The sequence below is a fragment of the Raphanus sativus genome, chromosome 3 (genome assembly GCF_000801105.2).
Source record: "Raphanus sativus cultivar WK10039 chromosome 3, ASM80110v3, whole genome shotgun sequence".
In the NCBI taxonomy this organism is placed as follows: domain Eukaryota; kingdom Viridiplantae; phylum Streptophyta; class Magnoliopsida; order Brassicales; family Brassicaceae; genus Raphanus; species Raphanus sativus.
The window spans coordinates 13,578,178-13,592,387 of record NC_079513.1 but is presented as its reverse complement, the minus strand read 5'-3'; the positions used below and the strand labels follow the sequence as shown (position 1 = coordinate 13,592,387).

The 14,210-nt window shown below is 31.3% G+C and overlaps 2 protein-coding genes across 4 annotated transcripts; both read left to right on the top strand.

Annotated features, from left to right (window-relative positions):
* Positions 1–1,129: 1,129 nt before the first annotated feature.
* Positions 1,130–5,319, top strand: LOC108844459 (mitogen-activated protein kinase 20). 3 transcript variants are annotated; one of them, XM_057004553.1, is made up of 10 exons: positions 1,130–1,422; positions 2,495–2,903; positions 2,979–3,106; positions 3,183–3,242; positions 3,324–3,473; positions 3,572–3,727; positions 3,799–4,010; positions 4,082–4,183; positions 4,257–4,861; positions 4,997–5,319. In XM_057004553.1, the coding sequence occupies exons 1-9, from the start codon at positions 1,393–1,395 to the stop codon at positions 4,840–4,842; spliced, it is 1,833 nt and encodes a 610-aa protein (XP_056860533.1). In that variant the 5' UTR covers positions 1,130–1,392; the 3' UTR covers positions 4,843–4,861; positions 4,997–5,319. The 3 variants fall into 3 exon arrangements, with proteins under 3 accessions (XP_056860533.1, XP_056860532.1, XP_056860534.1); XM_057004552.1 differs by lacking the exon at positions 4,997–5,319 and having other exon boundaries at positions 4,257–4,980; XM_057004554.1 differs by lacking the exons at positions 1,130–1,422; positions 4,997–5,319 and adding an exon at positions 1,430–1,677 and having other exon boundaries at positions 4,257–4,980.
* Positions 5,320–13,360: 8,041 nt separating this feature from the next.
* LOC108845240 (uncharacterized) lies at positions 13,361–13,882 on the top strand. The gene has a single exon (XM_018618483.2). It carries the CDS (start codon positions 13,361–13,363, stop codon positions 13,880–13,882), a length of 522 nt encoding a protein of 173 aa, XP_018473985.2.
* The last annotated feature ends 328 nt before the right edge of the window (positions 13,883–14,210 follow it).

The following is a 14,210-nucleotide window of genomic DNA, read 5'->3' as shown; positions in this document are numbered from 1 at the left end:
TGATTGTAACCGAGATTTTAGGCATAGTAGATCCAACTTGGTGAAGAGGTTTTCCAATAATCGTTTTTAAAGTATAAATTGATGTTTCTGTTATTGAAGTAAGTTAGTGTATATTCAAAGCAAACCTCGATTATTTGAACATCTAAGAAAATATATTCTGATATCTTTATTATTGAGTTTTAAAAGTTCTGTATCAAGCTATTTAAAATTTTAAGATTCATCAGTATTTGATTCCAAATAATTGTTTTTTTAATTAAAAGGGGTTTTGTGTTTAAGATAATTATAGTTTAATGATGGGAGGAAACGTGTTCTTAAGTTATTTGGTTAATTGAATCAATTGTTTAGGAAATAACCAGATCAAAATAGTCAAAATTGTATAATGACTGGCTAAGAATTCGTGTAAAAAAGGATTCATGTAATATTTGTATCTTTTTGTCAACCTACTCAGTTTAAGTTTGTATAAGTTGATGACAAAAAAAAGGATTAACGTAATATTTGTATTTTTTTTTGTCAACCTACTCGTGTAATATTTATATTTTTAATAACATGTGTAATATTTATTTTTGTTTCTATCTATTTATATTTTTATTTTTTAAGAACTTAGACTCGTGTTATATTTATATTGGAGACATTTATTGTATTCATTTGACTATAATAAAGGAGAGGGATTATTATATTTTTACTATGATATAATATAAATATGATAATGTGAGTATACTCTAACGAAAAGAACAGATATTTTGTTTAATAGATGCATAGACATAGATCTTATAGTGGAGATAATTGATAGATAGTTGATACTAAATTTTTTAAGGAAATATTTAAATGAAAGGTTAGACTAAGAATAATAATGTGATGTCCAATTTAAAAATCCAGCTAGAAGAAGTTATAATGTTTCTGTTTTAATAAGATAGATGAAAAGAAATTGGACAAGGAGGAGGATGAAAGAATGGCAATAAAGATCAAATATTAGATCATAAACTAATAATGATTTGATTACATTACTTGATAAAATAGTTGACTTTATTTTGATTTCCCTTCTTTACTAAACAGCAAAGCAGACACCAAACACCATATATAAAGAAAGAGATCCATCTAGATTCCATCCTTACCTCTCTCTCTCTCTCTCATTTCAATTTTCACTCTTTCTTTCTTTCTTTCTTTCTTTCTTTCTTTCTTTCTTTCTCCTCACAATCCCCTGTGTGTCGGTGATCAGATCTCCCGACGAAAACGTGCGTTTAAAGCAAATGCTGTTCGCACTCTGCTTTCACCAATAGAGAGAGAGAATTGCCTGTGATTCAGTCTCTGTCGGCTGCACCGGAGCAAAAGCCTGGAGCCAATGCGGCTGATCTGAGTCCCTTCGATTTCGTTTTCTCCTCTGTGAAACGAGCAATGATGCAGACAGATCATCAGCGTAAAAAGGTGAAGACTTTTTAATCTTAAAATCAATCGTAAAAATCTTCTCTTTATAGGATTCCCAATTATATGTCAAAACACAATGCCTTTACTCTTAAGATATTGTTTTGGTTAATCTTTGTTTGTTTGTGGTCTTTAAAGTTGCCGTTTTGGGCAATTCTGAATATCTGTTTATCAGTTGATAATTTTTTTTGCTGTGATGAGCGTTACAAGTGTCTTAACAACAACACATGATGTTGTAACTCAATGCATAAAAAAAAGGTGAGTTTTATTTGTTTGTTTCTGTATTTTTTTTTGCATTTTCTTTGATGCTTCATTAGCCGTCCCTTTTAGCATCAGCTTCTCTATCTGCTCTGATTAATCTGAACCTTCTGCATAGTATTTATATTCTGGTCTCTGTTATAATAAAAAGTAAGTGTGAGTTTTAAGCTCCAAAACCAATCTCTTTATTAGCAACGGCAGTGTCTGGTTATTACCTTGAGTCAGTTATATGAGTTGATCTTTTGGTGCGATGAACAACAACGCATGATGTTGTAACTCTAGCGAGTTTTATTTGTTTGTTCAGGGTTTCTGCACCTGCCTAGATGCTTCATTAGCCGTCCCGTTTAGCATCAGCTTTTTATCTGCTCTGATTAATCTTAACCTTTTGCATAGTATTTATATTCTTGATCTGTTTAGCAACGGTAGTGCTCTTCTTTATATGTCGAAGTTTCAGACTCTATGTTGCTATGTCTTGTTATTACCTTTTGTCAGCTGTTTAGTAATTTAAGCGGTTGTCTTTGTACTTTGTAGCTCATATGGCATTGTGTCGGTAGATGGCTCTACTCAATTCAACTATGATGTTTTGCTTGCCTTAGGGTTTCAGTAGAACATTTAAGGTTCTTTCTCTTGACTATGATAAGAGATTTGGTTGATTGAGAAAAAAAAAAACGAATTTTGTTATAACATACATTGAGCTTTAGTGAAACACTTTAGCTATCATACATGCTTGTAGTTGTGTTATGTCTGTCTATTTCTAAAAATGCAATTTTCATGAAGGGAAGTGTTTTCTGACTCAAATTTTTATTTCCGGTAACAGAACAATCTAGAGATGGAGTTCTTCTCTGACTACGGCGACGCCAACAGATTCAAAATCCAAGAAGTAATCGGAAAAGGCAGCTACGAAGTTGTTTGCTCAGCCATTGACACCCTAACAGGTGAGAAAGTGGCCATCAAGAAAATACACGATATCTTCGAGCATATCTCTGATGCTGCGAGGATTCTCCGCGAGATAAAACTCCTCAGACTCCTAAGACATCCAGATATAGTCGAGATCAAGCACATCATGCTCCCTCCTTCCAGAAGAGAGTTCAAAGATATCTACGTTGTCTTCGAGCTCATGGAGTCTGACCTTCATCAAGTTATTAAAGCTAACAATGATTTGACTGGAGAGCATTACCAGTTTTTCCTTTATCAGTTATTGCGTGCGCTCAAGTACATTCACACAGGTACTCAAGTCTAAGAATCTCTCTTTATGTGTCCTGTGTTATAGTATCTTACTATGTACATCGGTTGTTTTGCAGCTAATGTCTACCACAGAGATCTGAAGCCAAAGAACATATTGGCAAACGCAAACTGTAAACTTAAGATTTGTGATTTTGGTTTGGCAAGGGTTGCATTCAATGATACTCCCACAACAATCATCTGGACAGTGAGTTTGCATTTCAATCACTTTTTTCAACTTGTGTGATTGATTTGTAATCTTGTTTTCTATCAAAAATTTACAGGACTATGTTGCTACAAGATGGTATAGAGCTCCAGAGCTTTGTGGATCTTTTTACTCTAAGGTGTTTTTCATTTATTCTCTATATAGCGTTCTTTTGATTGGTGTATTTACCTGCAAGCTAACTTTTGGTGGCTTTTGGTAGTATACACCAGCGATTGACATGTGGAGTATAGGCTGCATTTTTGCGGAAGTGTTGATGGGAAAGCCACTTTTCCCTGGAAAGAATGTGGTTCACCAACTGGATCTTATGACTGATCTGCTAGGGACACCTTCTCTAGACACCATCTCCCGGGTACTGTACTGATCTTCTTCCTCTTTAACTAAGTGTATGAAAGTTTCTGCAGAATCATAAAAGCAAGTTCCAACGATACTATATATATATATATATAGGTAAGGAATGAGAAGGCAAGGAGGTACTTAACAAGCATGAGGAAAAAGCCACCCATTCCGTTTACTCAGAAATTTCCAAACGCAGATCCTTTGTCTTTGAAACTCCTTGAGAGGCTTCTTGCTTTTGATCCCAAAGACCGGCCCACTGCTGCAGAGGTTTATCTTGTCAACTTCTACTACAAGTTCTTTTTGGGATGACATATTAAACTGTTGACTTGCATTATTAGGCACTTGCTGATCCATATTTCAAGGGATTGGCAAAAGTGGAGAGGGAGCCTTCCTGTCAACCCATCACCAAGATGGAGTTTGAGTTCGAGAGAAGGAAAGTCAGTAAAGAGGATATCAGAGAGCTAATATCTAGGGAGATACTTGAGTACCATCCTCAGCTGTTAAAAGATCACATGAACGGCGCTGATAAAACCAATTTTCTCTATCCAAGGTATGGTTGCATCTCTGAGCTAGGCAGCATTGTGTTACATCCAATCCCTGACATTGGTCTATACTATGCAGTGCTGTTGATCAATTTAGGAGACAGTTTGCACATCTTGAAGAAAACAGCGGGAAAACCGGCCCTGTGGCACCTCTAGAAAGGAAACACGCCTCTCTTCCCAGGTAAGACAGACCATGTTGGTAACTGCAACACATAATATATATCTTTCTGACTCTCTGTTTGTATGCTTTTCAGATCAACGGTTATACACTCAACCACAGTTGCAAGAGGAGGACCACCGAAATTTATGAATAACACAAACACATTGAACCCTGAAACTACTCCAAATATTCCTCTTAATCACCATACAACATCACAAGCACCTCAAAGAAACCTCTCGGGTACTCTTCAAGCAGCTGCCAAACCAAGCACATTCATGGGCCCCGTGGCACCTTTTGACAATGGCAGAGAAGCATATGACCCGAGATCATTCATCCGCAGCACTGCTCTCCCTTTTCATCAACAGTCTATCACCATGGGAAAGCAACAAGAGAGGAGAACCACAACCATGGAGTCTGAGAAGCAAGCAAGACAAATATCTCAGTACAACAGACACGTCGCACCAGACGTGGCCATTAACATAGATAACAACCCGTTTATCTTGGCTCGGACCGGATTGCACAAGGCTGAAAACATGAGTGACAGGATCATAATCGATACAAATCTTTTACAGGCGACCGCTGGAATAGGAGTTGCAGCTGCGGCAGCAGCAGCTGCTCCTGGTGGTTCTGCTCACCGGAAAGTTGGAGCTGTTCGGTACGGCATGTCAAACATATACTAAAGCGGGCTTTGATCACAATGTATGTTTCAACTTCTGTCATTAAAGAAAATTTATCTTCCACAGAAACTATAATTATGAGAGAAAAATTGTTAATTCATTTTTTTATTACAGTATAAATGTTGATACATCATTTTCTTTCTTCTATTTCCTACAGATAAATAAATGGATGTTATATAATCTGGCATATAGAAACGACAGGCAAGGTTCTGATTTTCTGACGTTTTAATAGAACCGACGGCTACAGAAGATGCATCAGAGTGTACTGTGAATGGCTCATGATGGTGATGATGGCGATGATGGTTCGATGACACAACCAACACATGTGGTAGTACGAGCCCACTACACAAGAACCACTTTGTTCTAATATCACAATATAAAGGAAAAATAAATAGAAAACTGCATTTGTCACTTATCAAATCTTTAATAAAACAATACGTGTATATATTTCCTTATAAATAATAGTCTGCTTATTTCCTCTTCAACATGTTCTCTTCTAAAGTAGTAACAAATTCAAGTAATAAGATACAGCTAATATCAGTTTAAGATTTGTTAGAGCATCAGCAAGTGAAAGAAAACACATATGAAACTCTCAATAAAATATAAAATATTGATATCTCTATTTTGTAACTTTTTAATTTATTTTATAACCTAAATTATTGGTGTTATGACATACGGAAAATGTGTTTCACAAATGTCTAAAATATTCTCAAACAAGAACACTTCTTGCTTCTCCTTTTTCATATATTTAATGTCTTTATTTTTATTTTGGAAAACACATGTGCGGATGTTCTTATGTTTCATAACTATTATATTTAAGCAGATATTTAAACAACTTTAGTCACATAACTGGGAATGAATAAATAAGATCGGAAAGCAATACAATAAATTGGGGGGGGGGGGAGGGGTAGAATACTATTTATATTGTATCTAATGAATCTTGGGGGTATTTCTGCCCTTTTAAACGGATAGCTAATACTTCAATGCATGATCCCCGTAGCCGTAGGGAACCAGACCTATCCCCAACATGAACAAAAAAAAAGAGAGGGGGAAAAGGATGATTGAACTTTTTTTTACTAAAAATATGATACGTTTAATTTAAAGACTAGAAACTTATCAAAATTAATCAATCATATGCTAAGAACTAGATTTGAACTGGTGACACGAGGATTTCCAGTCCTCGGCTCTACCAACTGAGCTATCCCGGCCATTACCGAAGTATCATTCTCATATATGAGATGACTTAGGTCTATGTCAATTAAAAGAAACGCAAAAGTAGTAAATGAAAAAAAGTTTTGGACCGGTAATTCATTGGATCTTCGAAAAGAAGACTTTCTAAGTTTTAGAATGAAAAAATGAGTTAGATTCGAAATAATTCAAATCGATATTTCTTTCTCATTTGTATATGTATGATATATCTCACAAGACTTGTATATAATAAGAAAAGAAATTCGAGTTTGTAAAAGTGTCGGATGAATGAAAAAAGATAATGAATTCTTGAATAACTAAAAAAGGGTAAGGTGTCAAATAAACTTTTTTAGGGAGTAGGGCTGGGGATAGAGGGACTTGAACTCTCATGATAAAGGGACTTCTAGGGTGAATAGGGTAAACTTTCAAAAAAATATGAGTTATTTTTGGGTTGACTTGAAATTTTGAGTAGAATTTGAAAATCCCTGATATTTAATTTTTATTAGCAAACTTATAACCAAATATCTAAGCATATATAACAATAATATAACTGAAAATTACACTTGGAATTAATTATTTCTCATTTTTAAATATTTAAGTTACAAAATTTGCATAGTAATGGGTTTTAACTTTTAATTTTATGTATCCTTTACGTCTTTAGTATCTAAAGATTAAAAACACGTCGATGAGTATGAATGATGATACCCATGGTATTAGTTGTCTTAATTCAAATATTTGTAAAATAGTTTTGAATATTAGATACGTACCATGTCTAGATAAGTTCAGTATTTAGAATTCCAAAAAAAAATCAAACTATTAGAAAACCCGAATAAATATCCAAAAAACTAAACAAAGATGATCCAAATATTTAAATACCCAAAAAGACTTTAGATTTTTTCTAAATATAACCAATAAACCAAAAATATTCATAATTTTATTTGAATATTTGAAATATATTTCAAATTTTGAATTTTTTCGTGAAACTCAAAACTATAACTGAAAACTCCAACCTAAAATTTAAAAGAGTATCTCTAATTCCAATACCAAATATATCTAATATACAAAAAATATCTATATTATTTAAAACTGAAGTACAAAATATGTTTGTTTGAAAACATGAATAGCAGTTTTAAAAATGAGCTTTGTTTGGAAACATAGATATAATTTTAAAAAAAATTGTTTGGAAATATGAAAGCAGTTTAAAAATGAGGTTGTTTGAAAACATGAATAGCAGTATAAAAAAGAATATAATGTTGTTTAAAAACAAGAATATCAGTATATTACAAATAAAAGTAATAGACTTATGTTATTAAAAAATTTGAACTCTATTATATTATGAGAACTATATATTTGAGCCAGCTTTAAAATATAATAAAATAGTTATCTAATTACTTAAAACATCTTTCATCTAAAATAATCATAAAAATTAAACTTTATATATATATATATATATATTTCAAATCAAAATAATAATTTAAAGTTGATTTATATCAAAAATTGATTCAAAAATATACATCTATTCAAAAATTTTATTTTTACTAAAATATTTTTCAGTAACCATTATTAAAAAAATGTTTTCCATATATATATATATATATATATATATATATATATATATAATATCAGAAAATACAATATGAAGTCTAATTTCATATGCCAACCTAATTTATGGTTTTTATATTTCACATTAAGTATTAAAAATATAATATATCTGATTATTTATATGCTGGTATATATAAAATACTATAAATTATATGATTACTTATATGATAGTACATATAAAATACTATAAATTATATAATTACTTATATGATAGTACGTATAAAATATGATTAATTATATGATGACACATATATGATATATAATTGTGACTAGGGGTGGGCATTAGGATACCCATTCAGGTTTGTTTTTGGGTTTCGGTTTTATGGGGTCAAAGATTTCAGTATCATTCAGATATTTCTAAATTTTAGTTCACATTTGATTCAAATTGTAGTGGGTTCGGTTCAGGTTCAGATAACCCATTTAAATTACTTATGCACCGATTGCTAGCGCATCCAGGTCCACGGCGCCCAGCTCTGCCGGGGAGAAATTTAATTTTTTCAGAATCTATAAACAAAATAATATATTACATATAAATTTGAATAATATATGTTAGAATACCTAAAATTAACATATAAATTGGTTTGGCTTAAATATTTGGATAGAGAGACGATAAATATTTTCAGTATTTTTGGTGTTTTGGGTATAATTTAACTATTTTAGATATTTACTTTTGACTATTTGTATATATTTTCAAGTATTTAAACCAACTTAAAGTAAATTTATTTCGAATACATTCGGGTATATGAAATACTTCGGTTCAGATGATATTCGGTTTTGGTTATTCAATTACCAAAATTTTGAATAATTTGGATATTTAATCAGTTTTAGTTCGATTTTGGTACTACTTTTTGGATCGGGATCGGTTCGGTTTTTAATTCGAATTTTTTGCTCAGCCCTCATATTGAAATAAAAATAAATAGCAAGATATTTTAGAAAAATAACCCGCACGGGCGCGCGGATCAAAGCCTAGTTCCAAACCAAAATTTGCAAACATCCAATAGGTATTTTGCCTTGGATCCGGATAAAATGCCAGACCTAAGAGAGAGTTAATGTATATACGAAATCTTAAATAAATAAATTCATATATAATATAATTTTAAACAAATTATCTGCTTCAAAATAATATAAGATTTGTAACATAATAATGTACAATCTCAAAATTCTAATTTATATCAAATTTTATTTATAATCTAAGAAAATCCGTGCTTTCGAAGCGCATGTCAAAATCTAGTATATAATTATATGCTTAGATATTTTTGCCCAAATAAAATCAGCAAAATATGGAAGATTTTATGACTCAAATAAAATCAACAAAATATGGAAATATTAAATAGAAAATTAAATAGAGATTTTTTTGGTCAATTAAATTGCAACTTTCCTTGATTTCCTAGGTAAAGTATCCTATAAATAAAACTCTCCACGGAGAGCTATAATGAAATATAACTTCTTCTCAATACAATACCAACAGAATCTCTATAACATGGGTATCACGAAAACCTCGATAGCATTTTTTTTTGTAGTGATATTAACAATTTCAATTTCTAACCACAACGTTTTGGCTATAACAGGTATGTGCTACTTTTTTTTCCCTTCTTTTGGTATCTGTTACTTTCAATAACTTTGATAATTTCAAGAGAAAAATCTCCGCTTAAGAACTTTGTATATATATGCACTTGTGCAGTGATCAAGGAAGCGACCCCTCCCCCATGCCTTTTTCTATGTAATGGTTTTCCACTTAACAATTTTGCATGTTGGCATGATTGTGCATCGAAGGGGTACAATGATGGACGCTGTGGTGGAAATCCGTCCAGGTGTTGTTGCCGCATTAGTTAATCAACTATATTTATAAATTAGTTTGGCAAATTGAGTTAAGTAATGAACTTTATAATTGTTGCTTTTCAATTTATTGAGAATGGAATAAACATAAATGATGATACTGCTGTTTATATATATATATATATACTACCTTATATATATATATATGTACACTACCATATATTTATGGGATGTTTGTTTTTACCATCTATCATCTCAATCCAACGATCCATTAATATGATGAATCCAGATTTTATGTGACTGTTTATTTGTCTATCAAAGATAGTTCATCTAGATAAATCATCTAAATAAAGTTATGTTTGTTTCTTTATCTCATTTCCATCCAAGAGAGTTTAAAAACAAATTACTGAAATATCATGGTTTTGATATAATCATATGTTTGATATCACTTAACTTTAAAAATTAATATTTTAACATTCATAAGTAATTATTTCATATAAATTTATAAAATTTTATTTAGATTTATATTAAAAAGTTACTACAATGATAATTTCTAATAAACAAAAAGTTTTGATAAACATGTACTTAAAAAGTTTTAAAGTCTCAAACTAAGAAGAGAATTAACATTTAACTGAAAACTAGACTTTGATCCGCGTCCAGCGCGGATGTTGAATTTAACTTGTGTTTAACATAAAATCATAAGCCATTTGTTTTATAAAATGCCATTTATATTTTTATGTTTTGTAAATTCAGTATAGAGTAAACTATATTATTTTATTTTATACTCCCTCTGTTTTTTCTAAAGATAGACTTTTTAGTGTTTTCACACATATTAAGAAAATACATTAAATCACTATAATAAACTTATTGTTTTCTGTAGTTTTCAATTTTCAAAAAATTTTGGCCAAAATCCAATAAAACCAATTAATTTTCTTAAAGTTTGCAATTTTTTCATAGAAAACATAAAAAACTATTTTTTAAAAACAATTTTTTTTTTCAGAACAACTATCTTTAGAAACAGAGGGAGTAATATATATATGTTTGATCATGATTTTTTAATCTGTATATAATATTATATCTATAATTTTATAACTTGATGCAATTTGATGTAATTATAATATTCACATATTAACTTGGTTTTTTCTTTATTTATTTAAAAATGGTTTTTTTACTGTAGCAGATTAATATATATTATATATTAAAGTTTGTATTTTTTATTTTCACCACAAAGAAACAACAACCATAAATTACATAAAAATATTGTCGTTCACTTTATACATATAATAAACAACAACTTAATTGGAAAATATCTATATATTAACTATTAAAATCTAAATTGGAATGTTAAATTTGTAGAGAATCACGGTAGATTAGTTTTTTACATTATTTTTGGGAAATTATGATTTCAAATCTAATGGTAAGTATTTTCCTTTTTATATCCAGAAACATCTATATTAATTTTTAAAATATAAATTAAAAATGTTCGATTTGAAGAAATCAGGATAGATTTGTTTTTTCATATAATAATATACGGGTAAGCTTGAATTTAGGAAATATATATTAGTGAAGTCTGTTAAATATATTGGTAAATATTAGTACATAAGATCGCAATACTTGTGGAGTGGGCAACACTGCAATCTAGAACACCACGCACCAGTTTAGAAGCAATTTTCTCTTGCTAAATTCTAATTACTTATATCTTATAGATGACATTAAAAAAAAAACTCTTTACAAATAGTTTTATAAATTTTTTTATCGAACTATATTTATAAATAACTATGCAATACCATATTTCGAGATTGTGATTTTTATTTTCAGCACAAAAGAAATAAGAATCCATTGTAGTTAATTAATTTAAATATTTAATTTTAAATAAAGTGGTAGAATCTGTAGATAATAAAGAAAGGCAATGCCTAGATATGTAAATAACAAAATATTCGATGTGCTATCCGTGTTTCCAAACAAATTTCATTTAGCCTGCTATTCGAGTTTCCAAACGGCATAATATGTAAATAAGAAAATTTAATGGCTAAATGTGTAAAAAGAAATATTTAATCTGCTATCCATGTTCCATACAGATTTCATTTAATCAGCTATCCAAGTTTCCAAACAATACCAAAAAGGTATTTCAGTTTTAATAATATAGATAATATTTGAATAAATATATCTAAAATTAATTTTGTATTTTTTGTGGAATGCGATTTTTGTTTTTGACAGAAAATTGCGATTTTGGGTGGTAAAAAGCGATTTCCGGTTACCGGCGAAAAAAGCGATTTTTGGTTTTGGAGGGAAACCATATTTTCGATTCTAACAGAAAATGCGATTTTCATGTTTCGGCGGGAAAACGACATTTTTTTTTTGTTTTTGCAGAAAATGAAATATTCGGTTTTATATATATAACACATTTTTTTATTTGGCGGGAAAAATGAATTTTATGGTTTTGACAGGAAAACAAGTTTTTCCGGTTTTGTTGGGGAAAATAGGCTTTACCAGTTTTTGTGAAAAAATGAGATATTCGGTTTTTGGCGGGAAAAATTCTTTGGCGAGAAAATGTGATTTTGGGTTTTGGCGGGAAAATTCAATTTATAGGTTTTGTGGGAAATGAGATTTTTCGGTTTTGGCGTGAAAATGTGATTTTTGGTTTTGGTGAAAAAATAAGTTTTCGGTTTTTTTTTTTGCGGAAAAATTGAATTATCTGGTATTGGTAAAAACAATATTTTCCGATTATGGCGAGAAAATGAGATTTCTCGGTTTTAATGGAAAAGAAATTTCTAGTTTTGGCGGAAAATCCGTTTGTTTATTTTTTTTTGTTTCTGCGGAAAAGTGAGATTTTTCGGTTTTGACATGAAAACTAAATTTTTTTAGTTTTGACGGAAAACAATAATTTTGCTTTGTGCGAAAAACGAGATTTTCAGTTTTGGCAGAAAAACAAATTTTCAGTTTTGACAGAAAAATGAGATTTTCGGTTTTGACAGAAAACGAGATTTTCGGTTTTGACAGAAAACAAGATATTTGGTTTTGACATAAAATCAGATTTTTGGTTTTGACAATAAAACGTTATTTCAGTTTTGGTGAAAAAATGATATTTTTCCATCTTGGCGAGAACGCAAATTTATCAATTTTTGGTGGGAAATGTTTCTTTTATAGTTCTGGGAGAAAAAATATGTGTTTGGTGGTTTTGATATTTTGTCGTGAGTGAAAAAGTTAATATTATACTTAGGTTTCTAATTTGTCAGTTATATTAGGAATATAATCATCTCAATCAAGATGATCAATTTGGATCAACTAACTGATTTTCAAAATTAAGTTTAAATTTTTAGAACTCATCTTAGATAAGCCATCGAAATGACGTATACTTTTTATGTCTAATCAAATAACACTCTTATCTCCATCGGTGAAACAAACAGTCCCATATAATCTTGGAGATCTATGGGCTCATAGTCTAATGGGATGAATAATTTGAAATACGCTATGATATATAAAGGAATTAGCGTGACTACAAAAGACTAAAGATACTCAGTCAATAATCTTCTGTTACATTATAACAAGAACAGAAACAAATATACTCATAAATTTAATACAAGAACAGGTTCACCCCACCAAAGTTAATGCACTCATAAATTTATTCTTTTACTGTTTTACACAATATAAATCATAAACCGATCACACTGGACAATAAATATTGGTCATATATAATTCGAATGTTCAGTTTGCAAAGGTACATAAGATTTTTATTATAAAATGTTCACGATAAACAAAGTCCTCACACAAGGTTTAATAGAACAATTTTTTTAAAAAAAAAAACTAAATGATAATGAAAAATAAAGTAAAACTAAGATAAATAAGAGAATAACTCAAACTTATTAGTGGAGCAACTCCTGAAAACCTTTTCCCTCAAAACCTTTTCTGGACTTCGGATTTCTCCTCTGTTGGAAGTTGGATTTGGCGCAGGTTGATGGAATTGCGGGAGCAAGCTCGTCCTTTTATCCAGTGTCATGTAAACTCGGGCAGTGCGGCTTCCTTTTGGCATGATGATTGGACTCAAAATGGACCTCTGCTCAGACTGGTTGGATCGATTGGGCCTATGGTAACGGGTATCCCACTGGATGCTGCTGTCTCTCATGTTGTCAGGAATGGTCATTGGCACATCTCTACAAGAAGCAGACATCCGGTTTTGCGTGCGATTCGTGATGCTCTACCACTTCACCCTCCAAATCCAAACTCTGCAGATGAGGACTACTATATGTGGCGGAATTCCTTGAATACTCCGCCTTCAGTTTTTTCTGCAGCGAAGATTCACCTTTCTCTATATCCAAATCCGCCTTCAGTCATATGGCGTAAGGTCGTCTGGTTTAAGAAAAGAATTCCTAGACATGCTTTTATAACCTGGCTGGTTATGAAGGAAAGAATGGTCACAAGGGATAGGCTTCTGTCTTGGGGACTGGATGTCTCCCAACCTGTCTTCTTTGTGGTGTAAGCAATGAATCTTCTGCCATCTCTTTTTTGAATGCGAGTTCTCCCGAAGTGTATGGAGCAGCCTCCTACGAAGGTCAACTATGCAGCATCCTACCCGCCTCCATGACATCATCATTTGGCTCTCATCACCTCAGATTACTGGGAAGTTTAGGATCATCCTCCACTTGATTTTTCAGGCCACGATCTATCACTTGTGGAAAGAGAGAAACTCAAGACTTCATACAAGTACATCCAGACCCTCCAATATGATCTTAAAAGACATACTTCTGCATCTCCGATCGAAGCTATGTGCTTTGGACAGAGAAGAGCTGACGATGCCAAGACCAATC